Raw genomic sequence first — 22,144 nt, forward strand, 5'->3', positions numbered from 1 at the left:
CAGGACAGGACAGATATACAGGAGGCCAGTAACATGACAACAACAGGACAGATATACAGGAGGCCTGACAACAACAGGACAGGTATACAGGAGGCCTGACAACAACAGGACAGGTATACAGGAGGCCTGACAGTAACAGGACAGGTATACAGGAGGCCTGACAGTAACAGGACAGGTATACAGGAGGCCGTAACATGACAACAACAGGACAGATATACAGGAGGCCGGACAACAACAGGACAGGTATACAGGAGGCCTGACAGCAACAGGACAGGTATACAGGAGGCCTGACAACAACAGGACAGGTATACAGGAGGCCTGACAACAGTAACAGGACAGGTATACAGGAGGCCGGACAGTAACAGGACAGGTATACAGGAGGCCTGACAACAACAGGACAGGTATACAGGAGGCCTGACAGTAACAGGACAGGTATACAGGAGGCCTGACAACAGTAACAGGACAGGTATACAGGAGGCCTGACACAGATAACAGGACAGATATACAGGAGGCCTGACAACAGGACAGGTATACAGGAGGCCTGACAGATATACAGTAACATGACAGATATACAGGAGGCCTGACAACAACAGGACAGGTATACAGGAGGCCTGACAACAGGACAGGTATACAGGAGGCCTGACAACAACAGGACAGGTATACAGGAGGCCGGACAACAACAGGACAGATATACAGTAACATGACAGATATACAGGAGGTCTGATAACAACAGTAACATGACAGATATACATATACAGGAGGTGTAATACAGTAACATGACAGATATACAGGAGGTGTAATACAGTAACATGACAGATATACAGGAGGTGTAATACAGTAACATGACAGATATACAGGAGGTGTAATAAAGTAACATGACAGATATACAGCAGGTGTAATACAGTAACATGACAGATATACAGTAACATGACAGATATACAGGAGGTGTATTACAGTAACATGACAGATATACAGTAACATGACAGATATACAGGAGGTGTAATACAGTAACATGACAGATGTACAGGAGGTGTGATACAGTAACATGACAGATATACAGGAGGTGTAATACAGTAACATGACAGATATACAGGAGGTGTAATACAGTAACATGACAGATATACAGGAGGTGTAATACAGTAACATGACAGATATACAGGAGGTGTAATACAGTAACATGACAGATATACAGGAGGTGTGATAACAACAGTAACATGACAGATATACAGTAACATGACAGATATACAGGAGGTGTAATACAGTAACATGACAGATATACAGTAACATGACAGATATACAGGAGGTGTAATACAGTAACATGACAGATATACAGGAGGTGTAATACAGTAACATGACAGATATACAGGAGGTGTAATACAGTAACATGACAGATATACAGTAACATGACAGATATACAGGAGGTGTAATACAGTAACATGACAGATATACAGTAACATGACAGATATACAGCAGGTGTAATACAGTAACATGACAGATATACAGTAACATGACAGATATACAGTAACATGACAGATATACAGCAGGTGTACAGTATAATAACCCAGGCAGGTTTGAATCTGATCGAGGGGTTTTATGCAGCTTTTAAAGGGAATGTTCCCGTGTTGTGAAGAGAGATAGAGAAAGGTAACCGCTGCATATGTCGGCTCAATCTGAATATGTCGGCTCAATCTGAAAATTACCTTTAAATGTCAAGCTCGCTATAACACGGATCTGACGCAGATCGGATTGAATCCTGGCACTAAATTGGGAGCACATTGGTTGACCACCCACCCCAGCACTATACTCACACTCCCCCAAGCGCTCACTGGCCTCCCTGGCATCTCTCCCTGGCATCTCTCCCTGGCCTCTCTCCCTGGCATCTCTCATTGGCCTCACTGGCCTCTCTCCCTGGCCTCTCTCCCTGGCCTCACTGATCTCCCTGGCCTCACTGGCCTACCTGGCCTCACTGATCTCCCTGGCCCCACTGGCCTACCTGGCCTCACTGGTCTCCCTGCCTCTCTCCCTGGCCTCACTGGTCTCACTGGCTCTCCCTGGCCTCTCTTCCTGGTCTCACTGGTCTCCCTGGCCTCACTGGCCTCCCTTACCTCACTGGTCTCCCTGGCCTCTCTCCCTGGTCTCCCTGGCCTCTCTCCCTGGTCTCACTGGCCTCCCTGTACTCACCGTACTCACATCCGCGGCTATCTGCTGAAAGAGGCTCCGGAACTGCTGGTCCTCCTCACTCTCCTCCCCCGCATTGGCTGGGGCCGGCTGAGAAGGAGAAGACGACACAGAGGAGAGAGAGAGAGAGAGAGGGGGAGAAAGAGGTAATGGGAGGGTGAGACGGGGAGAAAGATACAGAGATGGGGAGGGGGAGAGAGCGATAATAGGAGGGGGAGACAGAGGTAATGGGAGGGGGAGACAGAGGTTAATGGGAGGGGGAGACAGAGGTAATGGGAGGGGGAGACAGAGGTAATGGGAGGGGGAGATGGGGAGAAAGAGATACAGAGATGGGGAGGGGGAGAGAGCGATAATAGGAGGGGGAGACAGAGGTAATGGGAGGGGGAGACAGGGAGAAAGAGATAAGAGATGGGGAGGGGGAGAGACAGAGGGGGAGACAGGGAGAAAGAGGTAATGGGAGGGGGAGACAGAGGTAATGGGAGGGGGAGACAGAGGTAATGGGAGGGGGAGACAGGGAGAAAGAGATACAGAGATGGGGAGGGGGAGAGTGATAATAGGAGGGGGAGACAGGGAGAAAGGGAATGGGAAGACAGAGGTAATGGGAGGGGGAGACAGGGAGAAAGAGATACAGAGATGGGGAGGGGGAGACAGGGAGAACAGGGAGAAAGAGGTAATGGGAGGGGGAGAAGGGAGAAAGAGGTAATGGGAGGGGGAGACAGGGAGAAAGAGGTAATGGGAGGGGGAGAAAGACATAATGGGAGGGGGAGAAAGAGATATGGGGAGGGGAGAGAGAAAGAGTGTCTGAGAGGCAAACACAATCAGCCAATATCACTTCTGAATAGTGATGTAAAAATGTTAACACAAAAAAATAAATACTGTCCTTTTCATTTAATAATATAGGCCTGTTTCAGGGCTGCCGTAAACATCCAAACTACCATCTTATTGTCATCTCTCACTGATCCAAGACAAGGGCTCACTGATGGTGATGGTGAGCCAATAGAGATGGGACAAGACTGACCGAAACAGGAAGTTGGACTGTGGTCTGTGAGACAGAGGAATACATCTCATACCGTCCCTAGGAGGGGTGCGTCACCTGAGTGGGTTGTGTCACTGATGTGATCTTCCTGTCTGGGTTGGCGCCCCCACCCTTGGGTTGTGCCGTGGCGGAGATCTTTGTGGGCTATACTCAGCCTTGTCTCAGGATGGTAAGTTGGTGGTTGAAGTTATCCCTCTAGTGGTGTGGGGGCTGTGCTTTGGCAAAGTGGGTGGGGTTATATCCTTCCTGTTTGGCCCTGTCCGGGGATGTCCTCAGATGGGGCCACAGTGTCTCCTGACCCCTCCTGTCTCAGCCTCCAGTATTTATGCTGCAGTAGTTTATGTGTCGGGGGGCTAGGGTCAGTTTGTTATATCTGGAGTACTTCTCCTGTCCTATTCGGTGTCCTGTGTGAATCTAAGTGTGCGTTCTCTAATTCTCTCTTTCTCTCTCTCGGAGGACCTGAGCCCTAGGACCATGCCCCAGGACTACCTGACATGATGACTCCTTGCTGTCCCCAGGCCACCTGGCCGTGCTGCTGCTCCAGTTTCAACTGTTCTGCCTTATTATTATTCGACCATGCTGGTCATTTATGAACATTTGAACATCTTGGCCATGTTCTGTTATAATCTCCACCCGGCACAGCCAGAAGAGGACTGGCCACCCCACATAGCCTGGTTCCTCTCTAGGTTTCTTCCTAGGTTTTGGCCTTTCTAGGGAGTTTTTCCTAGCCACCGTGCTTCTACACCTGCATTGCTTGCTGTTTGGGGTTTTAGGCTGGGTTTCTGTACAGCACTTTGAGATATCAGCTGATGTACGAAGGGCTATATAAATATATTTGATTTGATGACGTTGACAGAATAAAGAAACCGAGAGAACTTTACTCACCACTGTATGGTCAGCCTCGATCCTGTTCTCTATCTCCCTGAGTAGAAACCAACAAACCGCAGTCACCATTGTGACACTAGCAGGACTTTAAACATCTCATTGGACCACAAGCCTCACACATTTCCTGACAAAGAGCCAAACACTCTACAACATCCTGACTAAACATTTCATCACATTTACAAGTTGTCTATGGGTATTCCTACGTGTCTATATATATCTCTGAATATTGTTCCTAACTGTACTATACAACATCAATAATATGCAACTATAATGTTCTCTGTACATTCTAAAGGATTATGGTTCCATGCCCAATAGCATTGAGTTGAATGACAATATTGTACAACACACTCTTACCACCTTGCACCGAGCTGTGAACAAAATGTTAGTCACATTTACCACGTGTTTTATATATATATATATATATTATTTTATCAGTGTTTTGTTATTTTTCCTCTTCTTCTTGAGAACTTGTTTTCTTTTAATAAACTTCTAATATAGGTCTTATTGACCATATTCTTCTGAAGGCCAATATTTAAGACCAAGGACTCTTGTGGGCAATTTTCTGCCTTGTCTCGGCCTCTTAGGTTCAGTCCATGTTTGTTGGTCATGTCTACTCTGTAGGAGACGTTGGGTCCAGACCTGGTCTACTCTGTAGGAGACGTTGGGTCCAGACCTGGTCTACTCTGTAGGAGCGTTGGGTCCAGACCTGGTCTACTCTGTAGGAGACGTTGGGTCCAGACCTGGTCTACTCTGTGGGAGACGTTGGGTCCAGACCTGGTCTACTCTGTAGGAGCGTTGGGTCCAGACCTGGTCTACTCTATAGGAGCGTTGGTTCCAGACCTGGTCTACCCTGTGGGAGCGTTGGGTCCAGACCTGGTCTACTCTGTAGGAGCGTTGGGTGCAGACCTGGTCTACTCTGTAGGAGCGTTGGGTCCAGACCTGATCTACTCTGTAGGAGCGTTGGTTCCAGACCTGGTCTACTCTGTGGGAGCATTGGGCCAGACCTGGTCTATTCTGTAGGAGCGTTGGGTCCAGACCTGGTCTACTCTGTAGGAGCGTTGGGTCCAGACCTGGCCTACTCTGTAGGAGCGTTGGGTCCAGACCTGGTCTACTCTGTAGGAGCGTTGGGGCCAGACCTGTCTACTCTGTAGGAGCGTTGGGGCCAGAACTGGTCTACTCCGTAATAGCGTTGGGTCCAGACCTGGTCTAATCTGTAGGAGCTTTGGGTCCAGACCTGGTCTACCCTGTGGGAGCGTTGGGTCCAGACCTGGTCTACTCTGTGGGAGCATTGGGGCCAGACCTGGTCTATTCTGCAGGAGCGTTGGGTCCAGACCTGGTCTACTCTGTGGGAGCATTGGGCCAGACCTGGTCTATTCTGTAGGAGCGTTGGGTCCAGACCTGTCTACCCTATAGGAGTGTTGGTTCCAGACCTGTCTACCCTATAGGAGCGTTGGTTCCAGACCTGGTCTACTCTATAGCAGCGTTGGTTCCAGACCTGGTCTACTCTGTGGGAGCATTGGGGCCAGACCTGGTCTACTCCGTAATAGCGTTGGGTCCAGACCTTGTCTACAACTTGATTATATAACCTAAAATTTGACACATACTCTGTCCATGTTTCTTTAAAAAAAATGGATGAAAACAGTGACATAACAGTGGCTTTGTTATGTCAAACTGTTAGGGGTGGTTTCCAGACACAGACTAAAAAAACATTTTCAATGGAGATTCTCTTAAGATCTTGCTTCATCTATGTCCAGGAAACCGGCCCATAATCAAGTTGGTGTGTTGTTCTGTCTGTCATACTGTATCTCTTTACAGCTTCTTCCTTTAGGTCCCCCTCTTCCATCAGAGCTAGGAGCTCTTGTCGTCTAGGGTGGAAATTGTTTCGTGATGCTTGGAGTCAGAGCAGGAGGTTTATTTTAATACTGATAGAAAATGTTTACCCGAGCATGGCCAAATCTGAAGTCGCTTGTCCTAAAAAGGATTCCATAACAGCTTCAAACTGTGGCTGATTCCTTCCAGCTCTACAAATCAAATCGCAGTTAAAATAGTTTGTCCTTTAGCGGTCTGACCCCACCACTATAACCCCAGTACCCCCCTCTCCCCAAAGGGGCCACTCTAACCTGACAATAACCCAACACACACCCACCCACATTGGTTAGCCCATCTTAAACATGGGGCCAGATACTGTGACATAAGGCCAGATACTGTGACATAAGGCCAGATACTGTGACATAAGGCCAGATACTATAACTGTTCACCCATCTTAGACATAGGGCGAGATACTATAACTGGAAAACACCAGAGAAGCTGGCGATAACGAATACTAATTTCCCATCTCATACTATTACCAAGATAGCAGTTAAGTACATAGAATGGATACATGTATTTGCAGATCTATTGATATATATAGTTAACCAGTGGCCAAGGAAAACATAAGCCGGGATTCAAACAAACGCAGATAAACGACCTGTGAGCTGCGATTTACTTTTTAAAAGGGTGATTTAATCTTTAAACAACGACATCTGCAACATGATCGCAGGCAAAACATCTGGGGGGGAAAAATGGCCTTTTAAAAAGTCTATCACAGCGCACAGGCCGTTTATCTGCGTTTGTTTAAGTCCCGGACATCCTGCTGATAAAACCTCTTAGACACTTCACTATGGCCTTGCATTGCTTTTCCCCGGGGGACTAGGTATATTCCCATATTCCCTCTGCGCTCCACCACCACCCAGCTCTCTCTCTCACTCACTCTGAGGTGTTCCTCTTTTCGGAGAAGACTCTGAGGATGAACTCTCCCTCCTGGTGAGGCTCGTAGGTAGACGGGATGATCACGTACTCCCCGGGGCTCAGACGGAAGCGCTGGGTCACCTCCCTCAGGTTGATGTAGGACTTGCAGCGAGCCTTGGATGAGTTGAACAGGAAGAAGTCCTTCTGCATGTGCTGCTTGTTTCCGTGCATCTGGTCAGAAACACACAGACACAGACGGAGGAGGCAGGAGAAGAAAGACTGGGAATGAAAAGTGCGAAAACAAAAGTGTTGAATTAGTTATTGTTGTTAGACTATTAATCAAACAAACTTTCATAGTAACACATTTATAAATAAATATGGCGGTGATAAAACCTCAATGTGTAAACAAATACATTCCACATCTCCTGTCCTTACCTCCTTCGGCACCTGCAGACAGACAGAGAGAAGAGTTGTGTTTACACCAGAAACACCGCTCCGCTCAAAACTAAACCGTGTTACAACAGAAGGCGGCTTGTACACAACGTATGTGGTCATGCGTTAAAAGGGGCAATCTGTGATTTGTATATCCATTTTTGGACTTTTTTAACTAACTATGTGCTTTGTTGTTGTTCTGATCTGCAGATTTCCCCTTTAAAGAATAATAAAAGTTATCTTAGATTCTTTAGTAGTGGATTTTTTTTGTTTCGTTTTTTGGGGGGGAGGGCAGACAGGGACACCTCGTAGATGGCAAATCCGATGGTGAAGAGATTGGCTCCCAACTTCCTCTCTTTCCGTCTGTTCTTCTGCATCAGAGAGACCACGAAGGAACACGCCACCTCGTTGTCCTCTGAGTCATCATCCTCCTCCAAGAGACACAGGCGGAACTGAGGGTTGGTCCAGAATGTATCTGCAGGTAGGGAGCGGGTCCAGAACCAAACACACCACATCACTTAAAAGTCCACTGCTACTGTTTTTATCTTAATATAAAATCTTTTTTTTGGTTAACAATTAAGTACCTTACTATGATTGTTTTCAATTAAAATGGTCAAAAATAAACAAAAATATTTTCTTAGCAAAGAGCAATTTCTCAAGCAAAACATGTTCTAGGAATGTCTGGGAGTGGCCTGAGTGGGGAGGGGAAAACTGAAAACTAGCTGTTATTGGCAGAGAGGTTTGGAACTCTCTTTGTTATTGGTCTATTACCTCATTTACAGCCTGGTGATGTCACCAGGCAGGCCAAAACTCCATCCTACCAAAACAGCTGAAATTTTTTCAAACAGCTTTTACACTAAAAACTCATTATTATAATTTTCACAATTTCACAGTATTATTCTAACTTCAAAGTGTGGAAATATAATTTTTGACTACTACGTAATGGTGCCCCGTATGAGGACAATCCTATACACCACGCAACAAGTCCTGGGTTAAAATAACATTTGATTTAGCCTGACCGGAGTGCCAGGTGGAAGGGAAGTGCAATTGTACGTCTATTCAATTGGTTCCATTGCATCAGGCAAGCTCAATCAACCACAGCTAAAGGATTTAAAATAAAACAATTATTACAGTAGTTACTACCCAAGTCTGAATTCAACTAAAATAATAACAAATTACAGATGAGGGTTCATATAATACAGGGTTAGAGTTTAGAGGTTAGGGGTCATCTCCTACCTGGGTAGTTCCTGCAGCCCCCGGCAGAGCAGCCTCTGACCCAACGACCCTCGTTCACAGACACCGTCCACTTGTGGATCTTATCATCCTCCAGGGCATCAGGGGTCAGGTTGCAGATCTCAATCTTAGTGTAGTTCTTCTTGAAGTCCTCAAAGGACATCCTGGGGAGACAGAGGAAGGGGAGACAGAGGAGAGGGAGAGGAAGACAGAGGAGAGAAAGTGGGAAAGAGGAGAGGGAGACAGAGGAGAGAAAGGGAGAGAGGAGAGAGAGGAGAGAAAGAGGGAGAAAGGGAGAGAGTAGAGAGAGGAGAGAGAGAGGGAGACAGAGGAGAGAAAGGGAGAGAGTAGAGAGAGGAGAGAGAGGGAGAGAGAGGGGGAGAGAGAGAGGGAGACAGAGGAGAGAAAGGGAGAGAGTAGCGAGAGGAGAGAGAGAGGGAGAGAGAGAGGGAGACAGAGGAGAGAAAGGGAGAGAGTAGAGAGAGGAGAGAGAGAGGGAGAGAGAGAGGGAGACAGAGGAGAGAAAGGGAGAGAGTAGAGAGAGGAGAGAGAGAGGGAGAGAGAGAGGGAGACAGAGGAGAGAAAGGGAGAGAGTAGAGAGAGAGAGGGAGAGAGAGAGTGAGACAGAGGAGAGAGAGGGAGAGAGAGGGAGACAGAGGAGAGAGAGGGAGAGAGTAGAGAGAGAGAGGTAGAGAGAGAGAGGGAGGGAGAGAGAGGGAGACAGAGGAGAGAAAGGGAGAGAGGAGAGAGAGGAGAGAAAGAGGGAGACAGAGGAGAGAGAGGGAGAGAGAGGGAGACAGAGGAGAGAAAGGGAGAGAGTAGAGAGAGAGAGGGAGAGAGAGAGTGAGACAGAGGAGAGAGAGAGGGAGAGAGAGGGAGACAGAGGAGAGAGAGGGAGAGAGTAGAGAGAGAGGTAGAGAGAGAGAGGGGGAGACAGAGGAGAGAGAGGGAGAGAGTAGAGAGGGAGAGAAAGAGGGAGACAGGAGAGAGAGGGAGAGAGAGAGGGAGACAGAGGAGAGAAAGGGAGAGAGTAGAGAGAGAGAGGGAGAGAGAGAGGAGAGAAAGAGGGAGACGGGAGAGGAAAGGATTCAGACCCCGTGACAGTTTCACAACCTGGTTTCAGCCGGTTTCTAAAATGGATTGAAGTGTTATAATTTTCTCATCAATCTGCACACAACACCACATAATGACAAAGAAAAATCTATAATATATATATATATATATTACATTTACATATTACATTTACAGAAATACTCAGACCCTTTACTCAGTACTTTGTTGAAGCACCTTTTGCAGCGATTACAGCCTTGATTCTTCTTGGGTGTGATTCTACAAGCTTGGCATACCTGTATTTGGGGAGTTTCTCCCATTCTTCTCTGCAGATCCTCTCAAGCTCTGTCAAGTTGGATGGGGAGAGTCACTGCACAGCTATTTTCAGGTCTCTCCAGAGATATTCGATCAGGTTCAACTTCAAGGCCGAGCTCTGGCTGGGCCACTCAACGACATTCAGAGACTTGTCCCGAAGCCACTCCTGCATTGTCTTGACTGTGTGCTTAGGGTCGTTGTCCTGTTGGAAGGTGAACCTTCGCCCAGTCTGAGATTCTGAGCGCTCTGGAGCAGGTTTTCATCAAGGATCTCTCTGTATTTTTCCCTGCTGCTGAAAAACATCCCCACAGCATGATGCTGCCACCACCATGCTTCACCGTAGGGAAGGTGCCAGGTTTCGTCCAGACATGACACTTGGCATTCAAACCAGAGTTCAATCTCGGTTAAATCAGACCAGAGAATCATGTTTCTCATGGTCTGAGAGTCCTTTAATTGCCTTTTGGCAAAGCAGGCTGTCATTTGCCTTTCACTGAGGAGTGGCTTCTGTCTGGCCACTCTACCATAAAGGCCTGATTGGTGGAGTGCTGCAGAGATGGTTGTCCTTCTGGAAGGTTCTTTCATCTCCACAGAGGAACTTTGGTGCTCTGTCAGAGCGACCATCAGGTTCTTGGTCACCTCACTTACCAAGGCCCTTCTCCCCCAATTACTCTGTTTGGCTCTGGTGGTTCCAAACTTCTTCCATTTAAGAATGATGGAGGCCACTGTGTTATTGGGACATTCAATGCTGCAGACATTTTTTGTTACCCTTCCTCAGATCTGTGCCTCAACACAATCCTGTCTCTGAACTCTACGAACAATTCCTTCAACCTCATGGCTTGGTTTTTGCTCTGACATACACTGTCAACTGTGGGATCTTATATAGACAGGTGTGTGCCTTTCCAAATCATGTTCAATCAATTGAATGTACCACAGGTGGACTCCAATCAAGTTGTAGAAACATCTCAAGGATGACCAATGGACACACGATGCACCTGAGCTCAATTTCCAGTCTCATTGCAAGGGGTCTGAATACTAAATAAATAAGATATTTCTGTAAAAATGTAAAAGAATAAAGGTAAAATAAAGGTATTTATGTTTTTTTTATTCTTTAAAAAAACTGTTTCTGCTTCGTCATTATTTTATTATTTATGGGGTTTTGTATAAAGACGAGGAAAACAATTCAAGGGATCTGAATACTTGCATATACAATTTTAAATATTACATGACATTAGACTTCATAACACTTTTCACAACACACAGGCCACTACTCTACTACCACATATCTACAATACAGCATCCATGTGTAGAGTGCATGTCTTATTATGTGTATCGTGTGTATGTTATCATGTGTGGGTATGTACAAGGTAGAAGGTAGAAACTAGGGCCTGTAGGACTTGCCTTGTTGATAGTGCTGTTAAGAAGGCAGAGCAGCGCTTTATTATGGACAGACTTCTCCCCATCTTAGCTACTGTTGTATCAATATGTTTTGACCATGATAGTTTACAATCCAGGGTTACTCCAAGCAGTTTAGTCACCTTAACTTGCTCAATTTACACATTATTTATTACAAGATTTAGTTGAGGTTTAGGGTTTAGTGAATGAAATATTTAGGAGTAACTTGTTCCTTTTTGAAACTAACTGCAGCTCTTTGTTAAGTGTTGCAGTCATTTCAGTCACTGTAGTAGCTAACGTGTATCATGTTAAGTCATCGGCATACATAGATACACTGGCTTTACTCGTTAGTAAAGATTTTAAAAAGTAAGGGCCTTAGACAGCTGCCCTGGGGAATTCCTGAAAAAGTAAGGGACCTAGACAGCTGCCCTGGGGAATTCCTGATTCTACCAGGATTTTGTTGGAGTTCTGTCCTTGAGCTATCCTTGTCTATTGATGTTCTGTATTATGTCATTCTGTATTATGTTTCATGTTTTGTGTTGACCCCAGAAAGGGTAGTAGCTGCTGCTTTCGCAAAAGCTGATTGGGATCCTAATCAAATACCAAATACTATTAAATACCTCTGTGTTCTGATAGACAGGTAACGCTTTATCAACAATATAGAAGGGGGTGTAAAGCCAAAACACATACGTTCAGAAGACTATGATTGACAGAGGAGAGGGAGACAGAGGAGAGGGAGATGGAGACAGAGGAGTGGGGGACAGAGGAGTGGGAGACTGAGAAAGAGGAGTGGGAGACGGAGAAAGAGGAGTGGGAGACAAAGGAGTGGGAGACAGAGGAGTGGGAGAGGGAGACAGAGGAGAGGGAGACAGTAGGATGGGGACAGAGGAGTGGGAGAGGGAGACAGAGGAGGGGTAAACAGCTGGATGGGGACATAGGAGTGGGAGAGGGAGACAGAGGAGAGAGAAACAGCTGGATAGGGACAGAGGAGTGGAAGAGGGAGACAGGAGAGAGAGAGACAGGGGAGAGAGAGACAGAGGAGAGGGAAACAGAGGAGAGGGAGGCAGATGGAGACATAGGGAGAGGGAGACAGAGGAGTAGGAGACAGAGGAGAGGGAGAGTCAAGAATTGGCATGCTCTACTCAATCATTTGTAATCAAACATATTTTGTTACACTGGAAAAGGAAGACTGAAACAGTCTGTACATTTAGCTGTTCTTCAGCAGCAGAAGAACTGTAAAACTGAAAGACATTTTCAGTGAGTGTGGGCTTTCCTTTTCCAGTCGAGACAGACGAGAGGACACAAAACGTCGGTAGAGACAACAACAAGTGTACATTTTCAAGAAGCAAACTAGAAGGACATTGTTGAAGAGAGGAACAGACTCACCAGAACTCCCCGTCCTCAGCACTCTGATGCTGGAGCTGGTCCTTCTCTCCCTTAGACAGAGACACCCACTCCTTAGAGCTGTGGACGGGGAGGCAACAACATCAACAACAAAAGACAAACTCAATAGTATGATACATGGACCTGGGAATATACAGCTGTAGGATCTTAATTTGATCACTCCGTTGTCGCAGAGATTTTTCCTGGGCTGCAGGAAATTCAAAAGGAGCCTTAAGATTGACATAAATTCACAGAAAAGCCGCAGGTCTCTTTATCAGTAATGTAATCCTTTGGATTACTCAAAACGAGTGCCGTAATCTGAATACTTGTCACACCCTGACCTTAGAGAGACTTTTTATTTCTCTATTTGGTTAGGTCAGGGTGTGATTTGGGGTGGGCATTCTAGTTTTCTATTTCTTTGTTGGCCGGGTATGGTTCCCAATCAGAGGCAGCTGTCTATCGTTGTCTCTGATTGGGAATCATACTTAGGCAGCCTGTTTTCCACCTGAGTTTGTGGGATCTTGTTTTTGCACAGTTGCTGTATAGCCCTGCAGAACTTTACGTTTGTTTATTTTTGGCTGTTTTTTTGGGGTTCTAAACAAAGAAGATGTACACTTTCCACGCTGCGCTGTGGTCTCATTCCGACGACGGGCGTAACAGTACTGTGGGATTACTGTCCCTTCTAACAACCAGACATAGTTTTAAAAATGTTTTAAAAATGTGCACCTGATAAAGCATTATTTAATTTAGCAACATTACTACTTTCAAATTAGGGACTATTGTGAGAGCATATGTCACGTCCTGACCTTAGAGAGAGAGCGAGAGACAGAGAAAGAGAGAGAGAGACAGAGAGAGAGACAGACAGAGACAGAGAGAAAGAGACAGAGAGAGAGAGAGAGAGACATGCTCAACATGAGTGTCACGTCCTGACCTTAATTCCTTTTTTATGTCTCTATTTTAGTTTGGTCAGGGTGTGAGTTGGGGTGAGCATTCTATGTTTTTGTTCTATGTTTTGTATTTCTGGTTTTGGCCTGGCATGGTTCCCAATCAGAGGCAGCTGGCAATCGTTGTCTCTGATTGAGAACAATACTTAGGTAGCCTGTGATCCCACTATGATTTGTGGGTAGTTGTTTTCTGTTTGGTATCTGTGCCAGACAGAACTGTTTCAGTTTCGTTCGTTCACGTTGTTGGTTTCTGTATTTTTCAGTATTAAAATATCATGAACATGTACCACGCTGCATATTATATTATATTATATATATATATTATATTATATTATATTATATTATATTATATATTATATTATATTATATATTATATTATATTATATATTATATTATATATTATATTATATATTATATTATACTATATATTATATTATATTATATATTATATTATATATTATATTATATATTATATTACCACGCTGCACCTTGGTCCTCACCTTCTTCCACCCACGACAGCCGTTACAGCATAAATACTCTATAATTCATCCTATAGCAATATATTATTGTGTATGTGTGAGAGCATAAATACTCTAGAATTCATCCTATAGTAATATATTATCGTGTATGTGTGAGAGCATAAATACTCTAGAATTCATCCCATAGTTCTAATTTTATTGAGTATGTGTGAGAGCATAAATACTCTATCATTCACCATAACCACACCCACCCACTCTGCTCACAACGTTGACATCAGCAAACCGCTTACCCACACAATGCCACATGCTGTCTGCCATCTGCCCGGTACAGTTGAAACCGCGATTGCTCCGTGAAGAGCACACTTCTCAAGCGTGCCAGTGGCCATCGAAGGTTGAGCATTTGCCCACTCACCCGGGTGAGGATGACGAGCACTCAGATGAGCTTCCCTGAGACGGTTTCTGTCAGTTTGTGCAAACCACTGCACAAGTGAAGAAGCCGGATGTGGAGGTCCTGAGCTGGCGTGGTTAAACGTGATCTGTGTTTGTGAGGCCAAATTTTCTAAAACGATGTTGGAGGCGGCTTATGGTAGAGTCATTCCTACAGTCAACATGCCAATTGCACACTCCCTCAAAATTTGAGACATGTGTGGCATGGTGTTGTGTTGACAAAACTGCACATTTTAGAGTGGCCTTTTATTGTCCCCAGCACAAGGTGCACCTGTGTAATGATCATGCTGTTTAATCAGCTTCTTGATATGCCACACCTGTCAGGTGGATGGATTATCTTGGCGAAGGAGAAATGCTCACTAAAAGGGATGTAAAGAAATTTGTGCCCAAAAATTGAGATTAATAAGCTTTTGGTGTGTATGGAACATTTCTGGGGTCCTTTTATTTCAGCTCATGAAACACGGGACCAACACTTCGTTGCGTTTTATATTTTTGTTCAGTGTAAATCCTCCTGTTGTAGGATTATTTTACTCCTCTGACGAAACTGGTCAAATTAAGATCCTACACATGTACAATAATTGAGCAGAATTGTATAAATTACATTCCAATACCTACTCTAGACTGATTGGCTGGCTGATTGGTTGCCTGATTGGCTGATTGGTTGACTAGGTACTTAGAAGGATGAGGCAATGTATTGGGAATGTTAGCATGGACATCAGAACACAACCTGTGTCTATCACTGGTGCCAGTTCAACCAATCAGTTATTCAATCAACCAATCAACCAACCAAACAGTCTACCAATCAGTCAACCAACCAAACAGTCAACCAACCAATCAGTCCAACCAATCAGTCCAACCAATCAGCCAATCAGTCCAACCAACCAATCAGCCAATCAGTCCAACCGATCAGGTTTGTCTTACTTGTCACTCCAGGGCCCATTCCACTCCACCTGACCCCAGGGGTTCCTGAGTCGCACCAGACGCACCTTAGACGCTTTGTGCTGGGACTGCTTACACAGAGAAGAAACACACACCCCGGTCCATGTAACAATGGCAACAACCACTGTCCCAGTCAGTCAGTCAGCTTCCAAAAGGCCTCCAGTCATCTAACCACAGCTCTGTATCTCATGGTCTATCTATAATGTAGTGTATCTGATGGTCTATCTATCTAATAATGTAGTGTATCTGATGGTCTATCTATCTAATAATGTAGTGTATCTGATGGTCTATCTAATAATGTAGTGTATCTCATGGTCTATCTAATAATGTAGTGTATCTGATGGTCTATCTATCTAATAATGTAGTGTATCTGATGGTCTATCTATCTAATAATGTAGTGTATCTGATGGTCTATCTAATAATGTAGTGTATCTCATGGTCTATCTAATAATGTAGTGTATCTGATGGTCTATCTATCTAATAATGTAGTGTATCTGATGGTCTATCTATCTAATAATGTAGTGTATCTGATGGTCTATCTATCTAATAATGTAGTGTATCTCATGGTCTATCTAATAATGTAGTGTATCTCATGGTCTATCTATCTAATAATGTAGTATATCATGGTCTATCTAATAATGTAGTATATCATGGTCTATCTAATAATGTAGTATATCATGGTCTATCTAATAATGTCATCCAATAACTCACGATAATTGTCGTAAAGTGAATCTATATATTTCTATAGTTGTATCTCACCTCCTCAACGGCAGTCACAGAGTAGGCGTGGCCCTTCACAAGGCCAGTCACAGTGCGCGTCTCAAATCGAGCAGGAACCAGGGACTGGAGAATGGAATGAACAACAAGACAGGATCACAATTCCGGATCGTCAACGACGATATGAGGAACAGCACTGATTGGATACAGTTGGTTAAACCAATGGAAGGGGACAGTTTTGAAATGGCACGTGATCATCGACGAGTTCCAACACTCAGTACATTCAAATGGGGGGGGGGGGTGTTTCCAATCCTCTTGTAATTCTACATACATTAATGGACAGGACAATGAGTAGAGGAAGCAGGAAAGACAAGACAGACGAAGATATTGTGTTAAAAACAGGTAAAGGGGTAAAGGCAGTATGTGTGGATTTGTACCCACACCGACGCAGTACATGTGTGGATTTGTACCCACACCGACGCAGTACATGTGTGGATTTGTACCCACACCGACGCAGTACATGTGTGGATTTGTACCCACACCGACGCAGTACATGTGTGGATTTGTACCCACACCGACGCAGTACATGTGTGGATTTGTACCCACACCGACGCCCACACCGGCACATGTGTGGATTTGTACCCACACCGACGCGGTACATGTGTGGATTTGTACCCACACCGACGCAGTACATGTGTGGATTTGTACCCACACCGACGCGGTACATGTGTGGATTTGTACCCACACCGACGCGGTACATGTGTGGATTTGTACCCACACCGACGCGGTACATGTGTGGATTTGTACCCACACCGACGCGGTACATGTGTGGATTTGTACCCACACCGACGCAGTACATGTGTGGATTTGTACCCACACCGACGCGGTACATGTGTGGATTTGTACCCACACCGACGCGGCATGTGTGGATTTGTACCCACACCGACGCGGTACATTTGTAGTGTGGATTTGACCCACACCGACGCGGTACATGTGTGGTTTGTACCCACACCGACGCGGTACATGTGTGGATTTGTACCCACACCGACGCGGTACATGTGTGGATTTGTACCCACACCGACGCGGTACATGTGTGGATTTGTACCCACACCGACGCAGACATGTGTGGATTTGTACCCACACCGACGCAGTACATGTGTGGATTTGTACCCACACCGACGCAGTACATGTGTGGATTTGTACCCACACCGACGCAGTACATGTGTGGATTTGTACCCACACCGACGCAGCCATGTGTGGATTTGTACCCACACCGACGGCCATGTGTGATTTGTACCCACACCGACGCAGTACATGTGTGGATTTGTACCCACACCGACACGGTACATGTGTGGATTTGTACCCACACCGACGCGGTACATGTGTGGATTTGTACCCACACCGACGGGCCATGTGTGGATTTGTACCCACACCGACGCGGTACATGTGGGGACCCACACCGACGCGGTACATGTGTGGGTTTGTACCCACACCGACGCAGTACATGTGTGGATTTGTACCCACCGACCGGTACATGTGTGGATTTGTGACACCGGCAGTACATGTGTGGATTTGTACCCACACCGACGCGGTACATGTGTGGATTTGTACCCCCTTCACCGACGCGGTACATGTGGACATGTGTGGATTTGTACCCACACCGGGGTACATGTGTGGATTTGTACCCACACCGACGAGGTACATGTGTGGTTTTGTACCCACACCGGCCTCATGTGTGGATTTGTACCCACACCGACGCAGTACATGTGTGGATTTGTACCCACACCGACGCGGTACATGTGTGGATTTGTACCCACACCGACGGGTACATGTGTGGATTTGTACCCACACCGACGCGGTACATGTGTGGATTTGTACCCACACCGACGGGTACATGTGTGGATTTGTACCCACACCGAAGCAGTACATGTGTGGATTTGTACCCACACCGATGCGGTACATGTGTGGGTTACACCGACGCGGTACATGTGTGGATTTGTACCCACACCGACGCAGTACATGTGTGGATTTGTACCCACACCGACGCAGTACATGTGTGGAGACCCACACCGATGGGTACATGTGTGGTTTGTACCCACACCGACGCGGTACATGTGTGGATTTGTACCGCCACCGATGCGGCCTACATGTGTGGATTTGTACCCACACCGATGCGGTACATGTGTGGATTTGTACCCACACCGACGCAGTACATGTGTGGATTTGTACCCACACCGATGCGGTACATGTGTGGATTTGTACCCACACCGATGCGGTACATGTGTGGATTTGTACCCACACCGACGCGGTACATGTGTGGATTTGTACCCACACCGACGCGGTACATGTGTGGATTTGTACCCACACCGACGCGGTACATGTGTGGGATTTGTACCCACACCGACGCGGTACATGTGTGGATTTGTACCCACACCGACGCGGTACATGTGTGGATTTGTACCCACACCGACGCGGTACATGTGTGGATTTGTACCCACACCGACGCGGTAATGTGTGGTTTGTACCCACACCGACGCAGTACATGTGTGGATTTGTACCCACACCGACGCGGTACATGTGTGGATTTGTACCCACACCGACGCAGTACATGTGTGGATTTGTACCCACACCGACACGGCACTGAGGGTGGCGGCACTAACTGCGGGCAAGACCTCCACAGACAGGCCCTATAGCTTTTTTTTTGACTGAAATGGCTACTAGGTCTGGTCTGAATCGTAACTAAAGAGCGAGGCTCCCTGACGGGCTGCTCTATTTACGGGAGACTCTTCCATTACGGGTTCATGAGGTCAGGGGTCACGCTACTAAGGTCAGAGACTCACGTCGATAGAGCAGCCCATCATAGAGCCTCTCTCCAGGGCCTTCTTCATGATCTTGTACAGCTCCTTGGGCGCCTCCTTCATCTCATAGAACTCTGTCACGCCCCCGGTGAAGTCTTCCATGGCCTCCGTAGTGTTACCGCCCTTCAGGGCCTCGTAGGAACCGTGAAGCCTGGGGAGGAGGGGGGATGGGAGAGTGAGGGTTAGGGTCGTAGTGTTACCGCCCTTCAGGGCCTCGTAGGAACCGTGAAGCCTGGGGAGGAGGGGGATGGGAGAGTGAGGGTTAGGGTTGTAGTGTTTTCGCCCTTCAGGGCCTCATAGGAACCGTGAAGCCTGGGGAGGAGGGGGATGGGAGAGTGAGGGTTAGGGTTGTAGTGTTTTCGCCCTTCAGGGCCTCATAGGAACCGTGAAGCCTGGGGAGGAGGGGGATGGGAGAGTGAGGGTTAGGGTCGTAGTGTTACCGCCCTTCAGGGCCTCATAGGAACCGTGCAGCCTGGGGAGGAGGGGGATGGGAGAGTGAGGGTTAGGGTCGTAGTGTTACCGCCCTTCAGGGCCTCATAGGAACCGTGCAGCCTGGGGAGGGGGATGGGAGAGTGAGGGTTAGGGTCGTTTACCGCCCTTCAGGGCCTCATAGGAACCGTGCAGCCTGGGGAGGGGGTGGGAGTGACAGGGTGAGGGTCAGGGGGAGACAGAGTGAAGGAGTGGGGAGAGGGTCAGGGGGTGTTGATGATATGTTACCAACATTTAGAACAGGCATATAGCCTAGTGAAAATTGTATTCATTGACTTCAGTAGCACTTCAGTACCACGAAAACTGGTGAATGTGGGTGTCACCTCTATACTGGCGATAAACTGGTGAATGTGGGTGTCACCTTTCTACTGGCGATAAACTGGTGAATGTGGGTGTCACCTCTCTACTGGCGATAAACTGGTGAATGTGGGTGTCACCTCTCTACTGGCGATAAACTGGTGAATGTGGGTGTCACCTCTGTACTGGCGATAAACTGGTGAATGTGGGTGTCCCCTCTCTACTGGCGATAAACTGGTGAATGTGGGTGTCACCTCTCTACTGGCGATAAACTGGTGAATTTGGGTGTCACCTCTCTACTGGCGATAAACTGGTGAATGTGGGTGTCACCTCTCTACTGGCGATAAACTGGTGAATGTGGGTGTCACCTCTCTACTGGCGATAAACTGGTGAATGTGGGTGTCACCTCTCTACTGGCGATAAACTGGTGAATGTGGGTGTCCCCTCTCTACTGGCGATAAACTGGTGAATGTGGGTGTCCCCTCTCTACTGGCGATAAACTGGTGAATGTGGGTGTCACCTCTCTACTGGCGATAAACTGATGAATTTGGGTGTGAAGTTCAACTCAGCCATCTCTATATCTAGAACAGTTGATACGGGAGGCCCTCAAGGTTGCGTACTTTCACCGATACCGTACACAAACGATTGTCAAGCCTCTGACGCAGCCCACAAGTTTTTAACAAAATATACAGATGTTACAGAAACCGCTGTTGTGGGTTTCCTCCACCCAGACCAAGCCTCTCCAAGGTTTCAGGGCCTCATTGGAACCGTGACCAAGCCTCTCCAAGGTTTCAGGGCCTCATTGGAACCGTGACCAAGCCTCTCCAAGGTTTCAGGGCCTCATAGGAACCGTGACCAAGCCTCTCCAAGGTTTCAGGGCCTCATAGGAACCGTGACCAAGCCTCTCCAAAGTTTCAGGGCCTCATAGGAACCGTGACCAAGCCTCTCCAAGGTTTCAGGGCCTCATAGGAACCGTGACCAAGCCTCTCCAAGGTTTCAGGGCCTCATAGGAACCGTGACCAAGCCTCTCCAAGGTTTCAGGGCCTCATAGGAACCGTGACCAAGCCTCTCCAAGGTTTCAGGGCCTCATTGGAACCGTGACCAAGCCTCTCAAGGTTTCAGGGCCTCATAGGAACCGTAACCAAGCCTCTCCAAGGTTTCAGGGCCTCATAGGAACCGTGACCAAGCCTCTCCAAGGTTTCAGGGCCTCATAGGAACCGTGACCAAGCCTCTCCAAGGTTTCAGGGCCTCATTGGAACCGTGACCAAGCCTCTCCAAGGTTTCAGGGCCTCATTGGAACCGTGACCAAGCCTCTCCAAGGTTTCAGGGCCTCATAGGAACCGTGACCAAGCCTCTCCAAGGTTTCAGGGCCTCATAGGAACCGTGACCAAGCCTCTCCAAGGTTTCAGGGCCTCATAGGAACCGTGACCAAGCCTCTCCAAGGTTTCAGGGCCTCATAGGAACCGTGACCAAGCCTCTCCAAGGTTTCAGGGCCTCATTGGAACCGTGACCAAGCCTCTCCAAGGTTTCAGGGCCTCATAGGAACCGTGACCAAGCCTCTCCAAGGTTTCAGGGCCTCATAGGAACCGTGACCAAGCCTCTCCAAGGTTTCAGGGCCTCATAGGAACCGTGACCAAGCCTCTCCAAGGTTTCAGGGCCTCATAGGAACCGTGACCAAGCCTCTCCAAGGTTCCAGGGCCTCATAGGAACCGTGACCAAGCCTCTCCAAGGTTTCAGGGCCTCATAGGAACCGTAACCAAGCCTCTCCAAGGTTTCAGGGCCTCATAAGAACCGTGACCAAGCCTCTCCAAGGTTTCAGGGCCTCATAGGAACCGTGACCAAGCCTCTCCAAGGTTTCAGGGCCTCATAGGAACCGTGACCAAGCCTCTCCAAGATTTCAGGGCCTCATAGGAACCGTAACCAAGCCTCTCCAAGGTTTCAGGGCCTCATAGGAACCGTGACCAAGCCTCTCCAAGGTTCCAGGGCCTCATAGGAACCGTGACCAAGCCTCTCCAAGGTTTCAGGGCCTCATAGGAACCGTAACCAAGCCTCTCAAGGTTTCAGGGCCTCATAGGAACCGTGACCAAGCCTCTCAAGATTTCAGGGCCTCATAGGAACCGTAACCAAGCCTCTCAAGGTTTCAGGGCCTCATAGGAACCGTGACCAAGCCTCTCCAAGGTTTCAGGGCCTCATAGGAACCGTGACCAAGCCTCTCCAAGGTTTCAGGGCCTCATAGGAACCGTGACCAAGCCTCTCCAAGGTAGCCATCGCCTCCAGTGCCAATTACACTGAGTGGGTTACACTGAGTGGGTCAGTTATCCTGCTCCTGTGGAGAAACCACTG

At 47.2% G+C, this 22,144-nt stretch overlaps 1 protein-coding gene across 2 annotated transcripts in view; it reads right to left on the bottom strand.

Annotated features, from left to right (window-relative positions):
- capn3a (calpain 3a, (p94)) overlaps nt 1-22,144 on the bottom strand; it is a 51,894-nt gene that overhangs the window by 16,297 nt on the left and 13,453 nt on the right. Inside the window, exons 5-14 of one of the 2 annotated variants that reach the window (XM_042325080.1) lie at nt 18,998-19,166; nt 16,200-16,283; nt 15,423-15,508; nt 12,635-12,712; nt 8,495-8,655; nt 7,564-7,733; nt 7,262-7,273; nt 6,849-7,057; nt 4,100-4,136; nt 2,191-2,268 (exon numbers count right to left, since the gene is read on the bottom strand). In XM_042325080.1, coding sequence (XP_042181014.1) covers nt 2,191-2,268; nt 4,100-4,136; nt 6,849-7,057; nt 7,262-7,273; nt 7,564-7,733; nt 8,495-8,655; nt 12,635-12,712; nt 15,423-15,508; nt 16,200-16,283; nt 18,998-19,166 — 1,084 coding nt within the window. Of the gene's footprint in view, nt 1-2,181; nt 2,269-4,099; nt 4,137-6,848; nt 7,058-7,261; nt 7,274-7,563; nt 7,734-8,494; nt 8,656-12,634; nt 12,713-15,422; nt 15,509-16,199; nt 16,284-18,997; nt 19,167-22,144 lie in introns of both variants that reach the window. The other variant, XM_042325079.1, reaches the window with a different exon arrangement.

This window comes from Oncorhynchus tshawytscha, linkage group LG08, assembly GCF_018296145.1.
Source record: "Oncorhynchus tshawytscha isolate Ot180627B linkage group LG08, Otsh_v2.0, whole genome shotgun sequence".
NCBI classification, from domain to species: Eukaryota; Metazoa; Chordata; class Actinopteri; order Salmoniformes; family Salmonidae; genus Oncorhynchus; species Oncorhynchus tshawytscha.